The sequence below is a fragment of the Chiloscyllium plagiosum genome, unplaced genomic scaffold (genome assembly GCF_037043375.1).
Source record: "Chiloscyllium plagiosum isolate Xiang-an unplaced genomic scaffold, Cpla_swu_hap1 HiC_scaffold_20, whole genome shotgun sequence".
Taxonomy (NCBI): domain Eukaryota; kingdom Metazoa; phylum Chordata; class Chondrichthyes; order Orectolobiformes; family Hemiscylliidae; genus Chiloscyllium; species Chiloscyllium plagiosum.
Window position 1 is genome coordinate 18,640,781 of NW_028270158.1, and position 20,062 is coordinate 18,660,842.

Sequence of the window (20,062 nt, forward strand, 5' to 3'; positions counted from 1 at the left end):
AAGATTTACAAGGATGTTGCCAGGTTTGGAGGGTTTGAGCTATAGGGAGAGGCTGAATAGGATGGGGCTGTTTTCCTTGGAGCATAGGAGGTTGAGAGGTGACCTTATAGAAGTTTATAAAATCATGAATGGCATGGATAGGATGAATAGACAAGGTCTTTTCCTTGGGGTGAGGGAGTCCAAAACTAGAGGACATTGGTTTAAGGTGGGAGGGGAGACTATTAAAAGGGACATAAGAGGCAACATTTTCACAGAGTGGTCCGTGTATAGAATGAACTACCTGAGAATATTAGGTTAGATTAGATTAGATTCTCTACAGCGTGGAAACAAGTCCACACCGACCTCTGAAGAGCAACCCACCCAGACCTATTTCCCTCTGGCTAATGCACCTAACACTATGGGCAATTCAGTATGGCCAATTCACTTGCACATCTTTGGACTGTGGGAGGAAACCAGAGCACCTGGAGGAAACCCATGCAGACACGGGGAGAATGTGCATACTCCACACAAACGTTCACCCAAGGCTGGAATCGAACCCGGGTCCCTGCTGCTGTGAGGCTGCAGTGCTAATCACTGAGCCTCTGAAAGAGACCCCTTGTTCCTCTTCCTTGCTAACGGGATGAAGCTGAGCTCAGGGAAGGTAGTGCTAAGCTCTGTTGGGTTTTTTTTAAAAGCTAAGTACTCACAAATGGTGGTTGTTTAATTCTAAGGATCGGGTGGATTTCCTGCAGCTAATGGTTGATTCGCAAGTAACCAATGTCAGCTCTGAGAAACAGAATGGTGACAGCAAGTCGATAGACAAAGGTATCATCAGGAGAAAGCTTCTCATTGCCTTCATCCTTTGTTTCTTTCTGATCCTGAAATGAATACTCCCTATTCAGTTTCTTGTTTGCTATTGTCCGGTCCTCTAGTTTTCCCATTCCTACCTGGCTGACAATTTAGACATGTGATCTATTCCCAGCTCCTTAAGTGTCAGTGAGGGGTTACATGGAGCATTTTGGAATCATAGAGTCAAGAGCTATGTTCAGCATGGAAACAGACATTTCGGTCCAATTCATTCACCGCGACCAGAGATCCCAAACAGATCCAGTCCCATTTGCCAGCATTTGGCCCATATCCCCCTAAATCCTTCCTATTCATATACCCATCCAGATGCCTTTTAAATGGTGTTAATGTACCAGCCTTCACCATTTCCTCTGGCAGTTCATTCTATACACACACCACTTTCTGTGCCCTTTTGGTCCCTTTTAAATCTTTCTCCTCACCTCAAACCTGTGCCCTCTGACTTTGGACTCCCCTACCCATGGCTGTTCATGTTTTCCATGCTCCTGACAATTTTATAAACTTCTATAAGGCCTCTGACGCTTCAGGCAAAAGAGTCCCAGCCTATTTAGCCTTTCCCTAAAGCTCAAACTCTCCAAACAGGCAACATCCACGTAAATCTTTTCTGTACAATCTTAACATCTTTCCTATGGCTGAGAGACCAGAATTGAACACAGTCTTCCAAAAGTAGCCTAATCAATGTGCTCTACAGCTCCAACATGATCTCCCAACTCCCATACTCAATGCACTAACCAATAAAGGGAAGCATACCAAACACCGCCTTCACTATCCTGTCTATGTGTGATACCACTTTAAAGGAACCTGTACTCCAAAATCTCTTTATGTGGCAACACTCCCCAAGACCTTACCATTAAGTGTATACACCTGCCCTCAGTTGCCTTTTCAAACTGCAGAACTTCACATTTATCTGAATTAAACATCTCCTGCCGCTCCTCACCCCATTGTTCCATCTGATCAATGTGCCATTGTACTCTGAAGTAATCTTTTTCCCTACCTGCGACACCTCTAATTTTGGTGTCATCTGCAAACTTAATAACCATACCTCCTATATTCGAATCCACATCATTTATGTAAATGACAAAAAGCAGTGGAGCCAGCACTGACCCTCGTGGCACACTGCTGGACACAGGCCTCCAGTCTGAAAAGCAACCCTCTGTCTCCTACCTTTTGAGTCAGTTATGTATCCAATATTTTGACTACCCAAATGGGAATTGCCTGGTTCCTAGGTGTTCATTCTGCACAATTGTGAGCCTGAAAGTGGGATCTGAATCCTGTGTTGTGCAGGGAAATTGAGACCCTTCTGATTTGTCCTGAAACCCTTTGTGACTGAAAGTTCAAATTCCAGTCAGTAATATCCAAGCTTGACTCTTGTCAGTGCTGTTTTTACTTACTGAGTAAAAAAGTATATTTGAACTGTCATTTTACTTCCAGTGTTCTCTTACTAAATTCTATGTAGTAATCTGCATCATATACTCAGAGTACAGTATATTAATGATTTTAAGCTGTGGCTTAAATCAATGCATCATTTAACTATTTATAATCATACTTTTAATTGGTAATATATTTTAAGAATTGCTTGTATTGGAGAGCCAACATTTTTATCTTTTGGTAGTGTAAGGCAAAATTTGTGATACATATATTCTAATTCTCTTTGCAGGTCTAACGGACACAGAGATTCTGGCACAGGCCATGACATTTATCTTTGCTGGATATGAGACCACCAGCAATACACTATCATATACTGCACACAACCTGGCAACACACCCAGACGTACAGAAGAAACTGCAGCAAGAGATAGATGAAGCTTTCCCAAATAAAGTGAGAACTTGCAATTCTATTTTGGTGATAATAACCTTGGGATCCCTTTTGCAGCAACTTCTGAATGGTAGTAATTGTTTTTTTTAAACCTTATGCACAACAGTCTAATTATAACTAGTTACATTTTGCAGTAAGAACTCTCATGCTATTCAAAATCCTGCTCTGAGATGCTTTATATCCATTTGAAAGGGTTTTTATTCAGTGTCTCTCATTTGGAATGCTCTGTACTGCATTTTTTTTTGTGATTTTACATATGCTTCTTTTTTCTTGACCAAAACCTCAATTTCAAGAGTCATCCAGCATTCCCTACACCTACCAGCCTTGCCCTTCATCCTAACAGGAAGATACTGTCTCTGGACTCCCCTTATCCCATTTTTGAAGGCTTCCTATTTTCCAGCTGTCTCTTTACCTGTGTACATCTGCCCCCAATCAACTTTTTTTTTAAAGTTCTTGCCTAATACCATCAAAACTAGTCATCCTCCAGTTTATAAATTTAACTTGTAGGTAAGTCTATCTTTTTCCATCACTACTTTAAAACTAATAGAATTATGATCACTAGCTCCAAAATGCTCCCAACTGACACCTCAGGTATTTGCACTGCCTTATTTCTTAAGAGGAAGTCAAGTTTTGCTCATTCTGTACTAGGTAAATCTACATACTGAATCAGAAAATTTGCTTGTACACGCAGAACAAATTCCTCTCCATCCAATCCTTGACACTATAGCAGTCCCAATCTATGAACATGCGCGCACACACAAACATACACACAGATAGTTTAACATTCTATGGAATGCAATATCTGAATTCTCAATTAGATTACTTTCTGGTCTCCCCACTATTCATACGCCACCTGTACCATCACAAATAGCAGAGATTGTTTCTCTTGCCCTGTGGCTAAATATTTTAAATTTATGAATTTCACTAGTGACTTGTTTTGTTTGTTTTCCCTTTTAAAGGCTCCTCCCACATACGATGGAGTGATGCAGTTGGAATATATGGAAATGGTAATATCTGAAACCCTACGAATGTTCCCCCCTGCTCCCCGTATTGACAGAGTGTGCAAGAAAGATGTCCAGCTCAATGGAGTAACTGTTCCAAAGGGGACTGTAGTCATGGTTCCTGCCTATGTTCTGCACCATGATCCAAAATACTGGCCAGAGCCCGAAGAGTTTAGACCTGAAAGGTATTACTGCACATATTTGCTCTACTTGGCTAGGCTGTTTCCATTGATTCTGCTGCACCTGTCTTTGTATCATGTCAGAGTAACTTGTCTGAATTCCTGCAAGTGTTGTAAAAACTTTATTAACATGCTAATTTAAAGAATACTAATTACTGCGCCCTCTCATACAGTTCTGATCCTCTTCCTAAAGTCAACACATCAGAGTAACATCATGAACATTTGTCAATAGATGAGAGGCTGGCAAAGCACTGCAGGTCAGTGAGCATCCAAGGTGCAGGAAAATCAATATTTCAGTCTAAAAGGTTGACTTTCCTGATCCTTGGATGCTGTCTAACCTGCTGTGTTTTCCCAGCCTCACACCTCTTAACTCTGGCTCCCAGCATCTGCACTCCTGTCTCCTAATCATTGACATTGTTCTGCATTGTACTATGCAGAAGTAATCTGTGTTCCTCTGCATACGACCAATGATCTCTGCTTCTACAAAGGATGAATGTGAATTTTGTGTTTTTGATTTTCCTTTTTGGGATTTTTAACTAGCCCAGCGCTGACCTCTGAGCTGCATCAATTACAGTAATATTTGACTGAAGTACTGTTTACATTACAATACCCAATAACAACCTCTATTTCTTACTTGGCACCTTTTATACTTCTTCCGCTTTGACCAGTTGGTCTTTGTTTCAATATAAGGCTAGGTCTTGATCTATTCAGCTGATGGAACTTTAAACATAGTTGTATTGCATGACCGTGTTGACATTCGGAGCAAAATACGTTTTTGGAATCCTGAAGGTTTTGATTTTTGATGGTCAAATAGCTTCTGATGCAGTTTAAAATTTGTCATTTTCATCGTAAAGCTACCAGAAAATGGAAGGAAGATTACTGGCACATGTTGTGGTCTATTATATACATACTAGTCAAGACCCATTCGGTCTGGCTAAAGATCCATCTTGGTAACTGGCCTGATGTATGTCTCATTGTTAGATGTGGAGGTGGTGGTTGGACTAGAACAGACAAAAGTTAGAAATCACATGACACCAGGTTATAGTTCAACAGGTTTATTTGCTTTCTGAGTGTTGCTTCTTTATCGGCTAGCTAGTGGAGCAGGATCATAGGATACATCTTTTGCTATTAATTCTGTCCCTATGATCCTGCTCCACTAGCTACTTGATGAAGGAGCAGTGCTCTGAAAGCTTATACTTCCAAATAAACCTGTTGGACTATAACCTGGTGTTGTCATTTGTCAGAGTCATCAGTGCTGGGCAAAGCAATGTCCTCTTTGAATACCAACATATGCTGTCTGCTGGCTAACAAATATAGTGATCAGACTCAACATGAGCAGTTCTTTTGTTGAGCCTCAGTAGCCAATAATATAACAGTGCTAAAACCACTCACTAAAGCCAACTGAATCAATATTGAGTAGATGTTCACACATGTTCAAAATACCTTTTTAGCTACTGGAAGTAGTGTATTGTTCATTTTGTTTTCTAAGGGCCACAGAACTGAACTATCACATATGGAGAGCTAAGTGTGATAGCTTCAGGCTGCTTGAGAAGCTTCTATTTTGTAATGACACATCAATTATTAATATAAACATCTGAACAACCACCTCATTGTCATGAAGCCTAAACACTAATGACAAAGTTCCACAAGATATTTCTGAAATTCTGAAGAGTGGTAACTGGACTCGATGTGATAATTCTGCTTTCTCCCCACAGATGCTGTTAGACCTGCAGAGATTTTCCAGCAATTTCTGTTTTTGTTCCACAAAACATTTGTTGGTTGAACTTAAAATGTTAGCAACTCAAAGTAAACTTTAAACTGGCCAGAGAATAGAAAGCATTTTGTACCTAGTTAGAGAAATGAAGAACGTCCCGCACAGTGGGCACCAAGCTCAATATTGGCGACCATTATTATTTCCAACTGATAAATTATGAATCTCTCATTTAGTGCATATTGGCAGATGATGCCCAAGTAGGAGTGGGCATTGGAACTATAGAAGGTACAAACTTGAACAGTGCCTGGAAATTGACTACTAAAATGGCAACAAAAACTTGCAGTTGTATGTGAGGAATTGCCCACAGAAAGTAAGTGAGCTGCTGTCCACAAATATCAAATTTCTTTTTTTTCTAGTTTCTCTTTTTTTCAATGTCTTAATTTAAATAATCCAGTTTTGCAGGGAGCAATAAATAATTGGGACCTGTATATGGTTTAAGGGAATAGTTGAAATATCCAAAACCAGCATAATACAAATATTTTAAGTCTATATATGAACTTTTATTAAATGATTTCACATTCCACAAATATTTCTCAGGACCTGTGAGGCTGTTCTGTGAAATAAACTTGTGTTAAAATTCCAGTGTAATATCACTCAACAAAATGCAACTTGTCCTAGATTCTTAAAGCCATACAAATAAGGTAAAAGAGTAATTTATCAGTTCATTGATTTACTGTTTGTGGTGATTTTTCAACTTCACAAGCTGTGGGAAGGAGACAATCACTGACAGAAACTGCTGGATTTCCTCAATTAAGTGCACGTCGCAACATTCAGACTTTGAAGTAATGACTTCCAGCACTGACAGTTCCACAAAATCAGGACAAATAGTGATGATTTTTTCTTGTATAAATTTGAAATTCAAACAGGTGCCTCATTTACTATAATGATAAGAAGCTGCCAGTATCAAAGGTGTTTGTCACAGAGTGGCGAAGCCAACTGCTAGTTTGGTACTTTTTAATGTGCACTTTGGGGGTACTGTGACATATTATACTCCAGTTTTACCATTTGGGATGTTAGGCAAGTATCAGATCAACACTGTGTTTCCTTATTGGATTAGTCTGGAACTTGGGTGTTCTGGAATCCAAGGTATACATCCAATGGTTGCGAAACATCAACTCACTGTCAGTCAATAAAGGAATGCTAGGACATAACCATCATTACCATTTCAAATTTTATATTAGAGCATACGATGTGGGAGCAGAGTTAGGCCATTCAGCCTATTGCGCCTGCTCTGCTATTTTGTCATGGCTGAGATGTTTCTCAACCCAATTCTCCTGCCTTCTCCCTCTTACCTTTGATCCCTTTACCAATCAAGAACCTACCTACCATTGTCTTCAAAACACTTAATGACTTGGCCTCCACAGCTTTCTGTGGTAATGAGTTCCATAGATTAACTTCTGGTTGAAGAGATTCCTCTGTCTCAGTTCTAAAAGGGTATCCATTCACTCTGAGGCTGGGCCATCTGGATCCTAGTCTCTCCTGCTAGTGGAAACATCTTTGTCTAGATTGCTAATATATAGTGTGAATTGTTGTGATCTCGACTCTGACCTTTACACAACTCCACTAGTCACTGGAGTTTTATCCCCTTCTCTGACTTCTGCCAGTCAGCTAATCCTCTATCCATGCCAGTACTTTACTCATAATAACATCGACTCGTATCTTGTTTTGCAGCCTCCAGTGGGGCACATTGTCAGAGGCCTTCTGGAAATCCAAATTGAACATGTCAACTCCTAAGAGGCAACTTTTTCACACAGAGGGTGGTACATGTATGGAATGAGCTGCCAGAGGAAGTAGTGGAGGCTAGTACAATTGCAACATTTAAAAGGCATCTGGATGGGTATATGCATAGGAAGAATTTGGAGGGATATGGGCTGGGTGTTGTAAAGTGGGATTAGATTAGGTTGGGATGTCTGGTCAGCGTGGACAAGTTGGACCAATGGGTCTGTTTCTGTGCTGTACATCTCTAAGACTCTATGGTGCTCCTTTGTCTAATTTGCTTGTTACCTCCTCAAAGAATTCTAACATATTTGTCAGGCATTACCTTCTCTTGACAAAGCCGTGCTGACTTTGCCCCAATTTCCCATGCGTTTCTAAGTACTCCACAATTTTATCTTTAATGGACTCAAATTCTACCATTGACCCTGTCAGGCTAACTGGTATATAGTTTCTGACATCTGTCTCCCTCCTTCCTGTCTTTTTAACATGGGTGTTACATTAGCCATTTTCCAGTCCTCTGTACGCCTCCATGGATCTTGAAGGATAACCACCAATGACTCTACAATCTCCTCAGCTGTCTGTTTCAGAACCCTGGGGTGTAGTCCAACTTTTAGACCTTTCGGTTTCTCTAGGATCTTCTCCTTCAGTGATGGCCACTACTCCTACCTCTGCCCCGACTCCATTGAAGTTCCGGTATGTTACTGGTGAATTCCAATGTGAAAACTCTGTTATCCAGTCACCTGAAGATACATCTACCTCACCTGCATCCAAGCCAATTTGACAATGGTCTCTTTCCCTTTTGTTTTGCCAATATAATTAGGTTCAGTAAAGAGAATAGGGAGTCTCTGAATCCAAATATCTTCTTGCCATTTGGAGTGGGCCCTCGGAACTGCATCGGGATGCGATTTGCTCAACTTATGATGAAGATGGCACTTGCTTCATTCTTGCAACATTTGACCATTGTGCCATGCAAGGAGACACCGGTGAGAATTTCAGCATATAAAAAATTATCTGAAAGTGTAAATGTGTTTTGAAGTTGGATTTAAAAGTTAAGTGGATAATGGGACAGGGAGGAAATTATGGCCTGATAGTTGAATACATAAAACTTTTCAGTCAAACATTCCCATTGCCCTCCTCACCATTGCTCATTCTATTCCAGATCCCACTAGAAATGGATGTGAAAGGACCCATGCATCCCAAAAAACCCGTGATCCTGAAATTTGTGCCACGGGTGAATGCTGATTCAAGGGAATAAGGCAGTGGGCCACTTGGAGCTGTTAACATATTTAGGAGCGTGAATGCCTTGAACCGAAGAGAAATGGGCCGTATCACTGCAAAGGAAATGAAAATACATGAATAAACAATAAGTCTGTCTCATCAGAGGAAGCCAGGATTAAGTGATGAGGATCTATGATCTTTCTTCAGATGCTGTGACTGAACGTTGAGTGTTTTTAGAAAGATACTATCATTGATTATTTAATAGAAAAAAAAATCTCAAGGTAGTTTGTCTAATTAGTAGAATGTTAAATGTATTTTTAAAAATATTTTTGATATTCTAATGAATCATTCTGTGATGACAAATTATTTGATAGATGGATAGACATTATTTCTATTATACTAAGTGTATTTGAATGAAAACATCTGCCAAGGGTTTCTTATTAATTGTACATTTTCAGACTTAAGCAACTTTGTATTTATAATTTTAAAAAGTGCCATATCCAATTTTTACTAGTTGCCTGACTTCTAATTTTTTGGCAAATGAAATGAACCTGATAAACACAGGGCTGTACATAGAGTACCTGTACTATTTAATCTGCACCCAAACCCACTGAGACAGATCACATGCAAACTTTATTCTGCGACTGTCTCAAATGCAGTGAAGCATGAAATATGTTGCTGACTGGCCCAGGATATTCATGGCCATCATGATAGATGGCTAGTCTGTAGCTCTTAATGCTGGTACAATGATGTACTTGGGGAATACATGGACTGAACCAGGATGCCTCTCTGAGCTCTGAATTCACTGTCAGTATTTACTCTTTGGGTCTATTTGGATGCTCACAGTGTCTCTGCCCTGCCTTTTCACACCTTGCTATTACTGTTGATGTATGGGGAGAGGTGGTCTGAGAGGATAGGCAGCACAGAGAGCATGCTGGGTATCAGGCACTGGGGTTTGTGAGGGCATGTGGGAAAATGTTACAGGAATTGGCGATGGAGGTAGAGCTTGAGCCTTGGTGAGGTGGATACAGTAGCAAGGATAGAGCGAGAGTGTGAGGTATTAGAGAGAAGATGGTCATCCTAAATGATCTATGCAGCTCCGTGATTGACTTACTGCAACTCCCCAGAAATTTTGCATTGAATTGCACAACTATGGCCCACTCCCTGGACTGCAGAGACATAGATGAAACATAGCAGAGACCTGCAGAGACATAGCAGGTCTCACTGCATCTGTGAAGAGAAATAAAAGTTAATCTTTCGGGTCTGATGACCCTTATTCAAAACTGATGGGAGCTGGGAAAATGTCAGATTACATGCAGAAGATAGGGTAGGGGAGGGGAGTAAGGAGTAAATGATAGGTAGGAACAGAGCCCAAAAGAAAGAACAGTTGGACAGATGAAAGAGAAGATCATGATCAACCGAGGAGAATGAATAGCTGCTAATGGGTTCTGTTAGTGGCTAACAATATGTAGTGTATCATGTGATAAGGCCTAACATATTCAATAGGGGGCAAAGACTTGGGGGAGTTGAGCCCTAAAGTTATTGAACCTCTATTGAGACCAGATGGCTGCAGAGTCCCAACGTAGAAAATGAGGTGATCTTTCGGCTTGTGCTGAGCTTCGCAGGAGTACCTCAGCAAGCCTGCGACAGAGATGTTGGCCAGGGAACAGGATGATGTGCTAAAGTGGCAGGCAACTGGAAGCTCAGTCTATTTTGCGGGCAGTATGTAGATGTTAGAGCACAGATGTTAATCAGAGCTATAGATGACCCTGCCCTGATTACCCAAGTGGTGATCGTACAATTAGTCATGTTCAATTCCCTGACTGATACCGGAAGCTGCCTTTGACTTACTGTGCAGGACCCCTCAGTGAAAGATGTTTCCCTTGGTTTGACTGAGGTCTACTTCTAGTGGACTTTAAGACAAAACCATTTAGTTGAAGCAGTATGCTTTGTATGCTGCTGACATATTCTGCATTATGACATTGATCTCGGATGGCATGTACAGCAACATATCCACCCTTGACAGATCACTTGGCAAGCTGCCTGTGTCTGCACTAAATGGCAAAGTCATACACAAGTACTGTCAGTATCCAAGTAGGCACAAAGTGAGTGGTCAGAGAGCAAGCAAGAAGCCCAGTGATACAGTCAGTCCAATCATCAGGAAGTTGGTGGCTATCCCTCAGCACAGTATGCGCTGGTAGGAGCACTTCAAGGTGTCAATGTGCTCCAAACTGTTAGGTAAATGCACAATTTTTCTCTGAATTGTTACAATCTTAGCAGAAATTGTTAACTTGTTGAAAAGTCATTTGAATTACTGGCAATCAATTAAAAAGACTCCACAATCCGATTCACATTTTAAACATACTCTTACTGTAACAAATGTTAAAACAAAACACTCTTAGTCTCAGTCAGAACAATTCATAACCGATAACACTTGTTTCTCAAACGCCGGTTATGTGGATAGTTACATCTTAGTTAAATTGGAATGAAGATTCAGATTTAAATTGTAAATCTGAATTTTGTTTTGGGTAACAGTGATATTCTGGTTGTCATGGTAAATGAGAGGAAAGTCTTAACTCCAAACATAAGAAACACAAACAATGGCAGCTTTGAATTATTAAATGTGTGAATTTGAATTTGGGATATTTTAGGGGACTTTGGTTGTTTAGTCATTTCAGTAATGTTGAAAAAATAGTGTATTTGAAATATTAAAAGAAATGCTAACAAATTTTGGGAACAATTGGTGTTTATTCTAAAATACTATCTTCACCAATTAAACATTTTTGTTCCTTGAAATGATACTGTTACTGTATGCTGCTGACATATTCTGCATTATGAGAGCTGCCTGACCTGCTGCACTTTTCCAGCAACACGTTTTTCAGCTCTGATCTCCAGCATCTGCAGTCCTCATTTTCTCCTAGTTGATTTTAACCTACTGCAAATCCTCTTGCAAGGATGCCTTCCTTGAAGAAGCTCTCCTCCTCCCTCTACAAGGATCTCAGTAGTCCCTACCTGCAATCTTCTTCCCGACCTCTCTGCCCCCCACCCCCTCTCCGGCCTATCACCCTCCCCTTAACCTCATTCCACCTATTGCATTCCCAACACCCCTCCCCCAAGTTGCTCCTCCCTATCTTTTATCTTAACCTGCTTGGCACACCCTCCTCATTCCTTAAGAAGGCCTTATGCCCGAAACGTCGATTCTCCTGCTCCTTTGATGCTGCCTGACCTGCTGCACTTTTCCAGCAACACATTTTTCAGCTCATATGTTTCTCAACCCATTCTCTCACTTTCTCCTTGTAATCCTTAATCCCCTTGACAATCAAGAACCTATCTCTCTCAGTCTTAAATATACTCAATGACCTGGCCTCCACAGCCTTCTGTGACAATGAATTCCATAGATTCACCACTCTCTGGCTGAAGAAGTTTCTCCTTATCTCTGTTCTAAAGGTCTTCTCTTTATACTAAGGCTGTGCACTTGGGTCTGAGTTTCACCTACCAATGGAAACATCTTCCCTACATCTCCTCTGTCCAGGCCATTCAGTATTCTGTATGTTTCAATTAGATCTCCCATATCCTTCTAAACTCCATCAAGTGTAAACCCAGAGTCCTCAAATGTTCCTCATATGTTAAGCTTTTCACTCCTGGGACCATTCTTGTGAACTTCCTCTGAACACACTACAGGGCCAGTACATTCTTCCTGAGATATGGGGCCCAAAGCTGCACATAATACTTCCAAGTGTGGTCTGACCAGAGCCTTATAGAGCCTCAGAAGTACATACCTGCTTTTATATTCAAATCCTGTCAAAATAAATTTCACCATTGCAGCTGCCTTCCTAACCATTGACTCAACCTGCAAGTTTACCTTGAGACAATCATGGACAACAACTCCCAAGTCTCTTTGTATTTCAGAATTCTGAGTTTTCTCCCCATTTAGAAAATAGTCCATGCCTCTTCTTCCTACCGAAGTGCATGACCTCACACTTTCCCACATTGTACTCAATCTGCCACTTCTTTGCCCACTTTCCTAACTTGTCCAAATCCTTCTGCAGCCTCCCCTCCTCCTCTACCTATCTTTGTATTGTCTGCAAACCTAGCCAGAATTCCCTCAGTTCCTTCATTGAGATTGTTAATGTGTAAAGTGAAAAGTTGTGGTCCCAACACTGAGCCTTGTGGAACACCACTTGTCACCGGCTGCCAACCTCTCTGCTTTCTGCCAGTCAGTCAAGCTTCTATTCATGTTAGCACTTTGCCTCTAAGTCCAGATCGATATATCCATTGGCTCTCCTTGGTCTAATCTGCTCATTATTTCCTCAATGAATTCTAGCAGATTTGTCAGGCATGACCTCCCCTTGATGAAACCTCGCTGACTTTGCCCTCTTTTACTATACACTTGCAAGTGTGCTGAAATTTTATCCTTCAAAATTGCTTCCAGGATTTTACCCACAACCAAGGCTGGGCTAATCCATCTGTAATTTTCCATCTTTTGCCTTACTCCTTTTTTTTAAACAGGGGTGTCACATTAGTGATTTTCCAGTCCTTTAGGACCTCCCTGATGCTAATGATCCCTGTAAGATTACTACTAACGCCTTCACTATCTCTTCAGCTATCTCCCTTAGCACTCTGCAGTGTAGTCCATCTGGTCCAGGTGATTTATCCACCATCAGGCCATTCAGTTTTTCTTGCACTTTCTCCATGGTGATGGCCCCATACTCAGCTCTGCCAGTTCACTCTCTTGAATGTTTGGAATATTACTCATGTCTTTCATTGTAAGGACTGATGCAAAGTAATTATTCAGTTCCTCAGCCATTTTCTTGTTCCCCACTACTATCTCCAGGGCCATTTTCCAGTGGCTTGATGTTTACTTTTGCCTCTCTTTTGCCCTTTATATATCGAAAGAAACTATTACAGTTTTCCCTTATGTTACTGGCTAGCTTACCCTCATACTAAATCTTCACCCTCTTTTTTTTTGATGCTCTCTATTGGTCTTTGTAAGCTTCCCAATCCTCAGGCCATTCACCACATTATATGCTTTCTCTTTTTTGTTTTTATGCTTTCCCTGACTTCCCTAGTCAGCTATGGTTGCCTCATCCTCCCTGTACCATGCTTTTTTTCCCTCCAGATGAATCTCTGCTCTGTCTCCTGAATTACTCCCAGAAACTCCTGCAATTGCTGTTCCACTGTCTTTCCTGCTGGGCTCCTCTCCCAGTCCATTCTGGTCAGCTCCTCCCTCATGACTGTGTAGTTGCATTTATTCAGCTGTAATACTGTTACCTCTGATTCTGTCTCCTCCCTCTCAAATTGCAGAGTAAATTCACCTTAAGCTCCCTTATCAAGTCTGCCTCATCGCACAACACTAAATCCAGTATTGCCTGTACCCTGATGGGCTCCACCACAAGCTGCTCCAAAAAGCTATCTCGCAGATATTCCGCAATTTCCTTTTCTTGTAATCCACTACCAACCTGATTTTCCCAGTCCACCTGCATATTGAAGTCTCAAATGATCACCGTAACTTGGCCTCTCCTACACATCTTTTCTATCTGCTGGTGTATCTTGCGTCCCGGCTCCTAATTACTGCTTGGAAACCTGTACGTGACTCCAACTATAGTTCTTTTACCTTTTGTGGTTCCTCAATTCTACCCACACAGATTCTGCACCATCTGATCCTACTGTGTTTCTTACTATTGATTTAATTTCATTTCTTATTAGTAAGGCAAGCCTACCCCCTCTGCCCAACTGCCCAACTTTTCGATAGGATGGATATCCTTGAATATTCAGCTCCTAATCCAGACCCCTTGCAGCCATGTCTCTGTGATATCCACCACGTCATCCCTGCCAAGTTTGATCTGTGCCACAAGCTCACTTACATTATTCCTTATACTGCATGCATTCAGATATAACACCTTCAGTCCTGTGTTAACCATCCCTCTTCTCAGCGTCATTCGTTTGGCCAGTGTGCTTGAAGTTTGATCGCTAATCCTTTCCCTACACTCTGTCTTATTTATGTCTGTGCTGGAGATTTTAATAATATCTCCTAAGTTCTAACCCTTTGGTCCAACTCGTCCATGACGACCAGATATCCTAAATTACTCTAGTCCCATTTGTCAGGATTTCATCCATATTGCTCAAAACCTCCTTATTCATATACTCATCCAGATGCCTTTTAAATGTTGTACAAGCATTTACCACTTATTTTGGCAGCTCATTCCATACATGCACCACCCTCTGCATGAAAACGTTGCCCTTTAGGTCCCTTTTAAATCATTCCCCTCTTACCTAAAACCTATGCCCTCTGGTCTCTCCACTCTGGGAAAAGACCTTGGCTTTCACCCTCTGATGCTCCAGAGAAAACAGCTCCAGCCAATTCAGTTTCTCCCTATAGCTCAAACTCTCCAACCATGGCAACATAATTGTAAATCTTTTCTCAACCAATTTCAGTTTTGCAATATGCTCCTGTAGCAGGGAGACCAGAACTGAATGCAATATTCCAAAAGTGCCTAACCAATGTCTTGTATATCTGCAAGATGACCTCCCAACTGTTATAATCAATGCACTGACTAATAAATGCCTTCTTCACTATCCAGTCTGCCTGCAACTCTACTTTCAAGGAACAATGAACTTAGATTCAAGGTCTGTTTGTTCAGCAACACTTCCCAGGGTCTTACCACTAAGTGGTGGGCGGCACGGTGGCACAGTGGTTAGCACTGCTGCCTCACAGCGCCTGAGACCTGGGTTCAATTCCCGCCTCAGCGACTGATTGTGTGGAGTTTGCACGTTCTCCCAGTGTCTGCGTGGGTTTCCTCCGGGTGCTCCGGTTTCCTCCCACAGTCCAAAGATGTGCAGGTTAGGTGAATTGGCCATGCTAAATTGCCCGTAGTGTTAGGTAAGGGGTAAATGTAGGGGCATGGGTGGGTTGCGCTTCGGCGGGTCGGTGTGGACTTGTTGTGCCGAAGGGCCTGTTTCCACACTGTAATGTAATCTAATCTAAAAATAAGTGTATAAGTCCTGCAATGATTTGCCTTTCCAAAATGCAGTACCTCACATTTATTTAAATTAAATTCCATCTGCCACTCCTCAGCTCACTGGCCCACCTGATTAAGGTCATGTCCTACACTCAGGTGACCTTCTTCGCTGTCAGATTAGAACATGGGCCGACCATAAGATAGCCATTACAGAGAAGGGCAAGATGGCAGCTCAACATTCCATCGTTCACATGTTTCAAATGAGATAGAGAGGGATGTAAAAGGGGTGGAAGAGTTGCATTACTGATTAATGGGGATGTCACAGCTGTACTAATACAGGACATCTTAGAGATCGCACCCAGTGAGTCCATATGGGTAGAAAGTAGAAATAAGAAACATGCAATGCAAAGTTATAACATAGGCCTCCCAATAGCTAGTGGGAGATGGAGGAACAGATATGTAAGCAGATCATGGAGAGATGTAAAAACAATGGGCAGTGGTAGTGGGATGTTTTAATTTCCCCAATATGCACAGGTCTCTGTTAGTGCCAGGAGCTTAGAAGGGGCAGCATTTGTTAAGTACATTCAGGAGGGATTTTTGAAACAATATGTAGATGGTAAAACTAGGGAAGCAGCCCATTTTGGGAAAAGTTTTTAATTTCTAAGATAGTTAAAGAAAATGAGAAGACTGGTTTCAGGTGAAAGTAAATAAATTGGGGGAAGGCTAATTACAATAGAATTAAGCAGAACAGGAAAAAATAGATTGGGGGCACCGATTTGAAGGTAAATCTACATCTGACATGTGGCAGTTTTTTAAAAGCCAGAGTTCAGGACCAGCACTTTCCTGTGAAAAGGCTAGCAACATTTGGGAACCGTGGATGATGAAAGTTTAGATCAGATTCCCTACAGTGTGGAAACAGGCCCTTCGGCCCAACCAGTCCACACCGACCCTCCGAAAAGCAACCCACCCAGATTCATTTCCCTCTGACTAATGCACCTAACACTACGGGCAATCTTTTTTAGCATGGTCAATTCACCTGACCTGCACATCTTTGGACTATGGGAAGAAACCCAGAGGAAACCCACACAGACATGGGGAGAATGTGCAAACTCCACACAGATAGTTGCCTGAGGTGGGAATTGAACCTTGGTGCTGCGAGGAAGCAGTGCTAACTGCTGTGCCACCGTTCAACGGCTTGTAAGTTTACTTAAAAGTTTAGTTTGTAAGTTTACTTAAAAAGCAAAAGGAAACACATGTAAAGTTTAGGAAGCAGAAATAATACAAGTCCATTGAGGAGCATAAAGGAAGCAGATAATAAATTTAAAAAGAAATTAGGAGGTTTAGAAGAGGCCATGAAATGTCCTTGATAAACAGACTTAAGGAGAATTCCATATATTAGGAGAAAGTGTTACCGGGAAAGGATAGGTCTAACATCAGGACAGAGGAGGGAATTTATACGTGGTTCCAGAGGAAGTGGGTGAGCTACTTCATGATTACTTTCCATCATTATTCACCAAGGAAAAAGACGTGGATGACATTTATTTCTGAACTTTGAGTCTCCCTCACCCCTGATCATTGGTCACCCACTATGGGGTTGGGATGGGTGGAGTAGGTAAGTTGGATGTCTTTGTGAGGCTCACTCCAGGCTTGGACAAAATGCCCAGGTTGAAAACAGCCTCTGGAAAGTGAGCAGTCTGAAGCCCATCTCTCCACAAGGCAAGGTGAGGCAAAATTCCCCATTAGCTTGTGGATATATCCCAAACTAAAACCCTCTGAACTTTGGACATATGTTTATGCAAAGTACATTGGACCACAATTCACTGATATCTTGGACTCAAGAAGCTATGGATCATCCTAACCAGGAAAGGCTGGATGAGACTGATTGTGTAATATTCAAGTCGAGGGTCAGCTGTCTGGATCAGGGGTTAGCTTGCAAAGCTAAAGAATGACCCCCATTCCTGCCCCAACTTAAAACAATGAAAGCCAGACTGCAAGACAAAACAACTTCAGACAGAGCCGTTCAACTTTCAATCAGTGCTCGGGCACAGAAATACCGAACATCCCACACCTTTGTGCTTTATGTAAATCTGTTGTGAATTGTGGTCCAAAGTACTTTGCCTAAACATATGTCCAAAGTTCAGAGAGTTTTAGTTCGGGATATATCCACAAGCTCATGGGGATTTTTGCCCCACCTTACCTTATGGATCTCCCACCCACAGCCTCCAACCTCATTGTTCGTGAACCCCACACTGCCCAATTCAATCTCCTTCCTAAGATGCACAAACCTGATTGCCCCAGTCAACCCATTGTCTCAGACTGCGCCTGTCCCACCGAACTCATCTCTTCCTACCTCGATATCATCCTGTCCCACTTAGTTCAGGAACTCCCCACCTACGTTCGTGACACCAGCCACGCACTTCACCTCCTCCAAGATTTTCGTTTCCGTGGCCCCCAAAGCCTCATCTTCACCATGGACATCCAGTGCCTGTACACATCGATCTGCCACAACAAAGGTCTCCAAGCCCTCCGTTTCTTCCTCTCACCGTCTCAACAAATATCCTTTCACCGACACCCTCATCCACATGGCTGAACTGGTCCTCACCCTCAACAACTTCTCCTTCCAATCCTCCCAGTTCCTCCAAACCAATGGGGTAGCCATGGGCACCCGTATGGGACCCAGCTATGCCTGTCTGTTTGTCGGGTGTGGGGAACAATCCATCTTCTGCAATTACACTGACACCACCCCCACTTGTTCCTCCACTACATCAATGATTGTATTGGTGCTGCCTTGTGCTCTGACAAGGAGGTTGAACAGTTCATCAACTTTACCAACATCTTCCACCCCGACCTCAAGTTCACCTGGAGCATCTCGGACACCCCTCCCCTTCCATTACCTCTCCATCACCATCTCTGGCGACCTAGGTGTGGAAATGCAGGAGATAGAGGAGATACTAAACGAGTATTTTGCATCAGTGTTTGCTATGGAGAAGGACATGGAAGATATAGCATAAGGGGAAATATTACAGAAGAGCTGGTGCTGGTTGTCTTAACATGTATAAAGGTGGATAAATCCCCAGGACCTGAGAAGGTGTACCCTAGAACTCCATGGAAAGCTAGGGAAGTCATTGCTGGGCCTCTTGCTGAGATATTTGTATCATCGATAGTCACAGGTGAGGTGCCGGGAGAGTGGAGGTTGGCTAACATGGTGCCACTATTTAAGAAAAGTGGTAAGGAAAAGATAGGGTGAAAGTGAGGTCTGCAGATGCTGGAGATCAGAGCTGAAAATGTGTTGCTGGAAAAGCAGGTCAAGCAGGTCAGGCAGCATCCAGGGAACAGGAGAATCGACGTTTCGGGCATAAGCCCTTCTTCAAAGATAGGGAACTATAGGCCAGTAAGCCTGACATCAGCATATGCAAGTTGTTTGAGGGAATCCTGCTGGACAGGATTTACATGTTTTGGAAAGGCAAGGAATGATTAGGAATAGTCAACATGGATTTGTGCGTGAGAAATCATGTCTCAACAACTTGATTGAGCTTTTTGAAGAACTAACAAAGAGGATTCTGGATCAGTGGTGCTGGAAGAGCACAGCAATTCAGGCAGCATCCGAGGACAGGCAAAATCAACGTTTCGGGCAAAAGCCCTTCATCAGGAATAAAGGCAGAGAGCCCGAAGCGTGGAGAGATAAGCTAGAGGAGGGTGGGGGTGGGGAGAGAGTGGCATAGAGTACAATAGGTCAGTGGGGAAGGAGATGAAGGTGATAGGTCAGGGAGGAGAGGGTGGAGTGGATAGGTGGAAAAGGAGCTGGGCAGGTCGGACAAGTCCGGACAGGTCAGGGGATCGAGTTGCTGGAGGTTAGAAGCTAGGATGAGGTGGGGGAAGGGGAAATGAGGAAACTGTTGAAATCCACATTGATGTCCTGGGGTTGAAGTGTTCCGAGGCGGAAGATGAGGCGTTCTTCCTCCAGGCGTCTGGTGGTGAGGGTTGATGAGGCCAGAGTGGTGGACGTGATTTTATATGGACTTCAGTAAGGTGCTCGACGAGGTTCCTTATTGTAGACTCATATGGAATACAGGGAGAACTAGCCATTTGGATACAGAACTGGCTCAAAGTAGAATTCAGAGTGGGTGGTGGAAGTTTGCTTTTCAGACTGGACGTCTGTGACCAGTGGTGTGCCACAAGGATTGGTGCTGGGTCCACTGCTTTGCAACATTATTATCAATGATTTGGACGTCAACATAGGAGGAATAGTTAGTAAGTTTGCAGATGACACCAAAACTGGAGGTGTAGTGGACAGCGAAGAAGTTTAGCTGAGAGTACAACTGGATCTTATTCAGATGGGCCAATGGGCTGAGGAGTGGCAGATAGAGTTTAACTAAGATAAATGTGATGTGCTGTATTTTGGGAAAGGCAAATCAGGGTAGGACTTATACTCTTAATGGTAAGGTCCTGGGGAGTATTCCTGAAAAAGACCTTGGAGTGCAGTTTCATAGTTCCTTGAAAGTGGAGTCACATGTAGATAAGATAGTGAAGGCGGTGTTTGGTATGCTTTCCTTTATT

At 42.3% G+C, this 20,062-nt stretch overlaps 1 protein-coding gene across 1 annotated transcript in view; it reads left to right on the forward strand.

Annotated features, from left to right (window-relative positions):
* Window positions 1-11,274, forward strand: part of LOC122560799 (cytochrome P450 3A21-like) — a 32,611-nt gene extending 21,337 nt beyond the window's left edge. The window contains exons 9-13 of the mRNA XM_043711906.2: window positions 711-804; window positions 2,501-2,661; window positions 3,618-3,844; window positions 8,149-8,311; window positions 8,488-11,274. Coding sequence (XP_043567841.2) covers window positions 711-804; window positions 2,501-2,661; window positions 3,618-3,844; window positions 8,149-8,311; window positions 8,488-8,583 — 741 coding nt within the window. The 3' untranslated portion in view covers window positions 8,584-11,274. The remainder of the gene's footprint in view (window positions 1-710; window positions 805-2,500; window positions 2,662-3,617; window positions 3,845-8,148; window positions 8,312-8,487) is intronic.
* The last annotated feature ends 8,788 nt before the right edge of the window (window positions 11,275-20,062 follow it).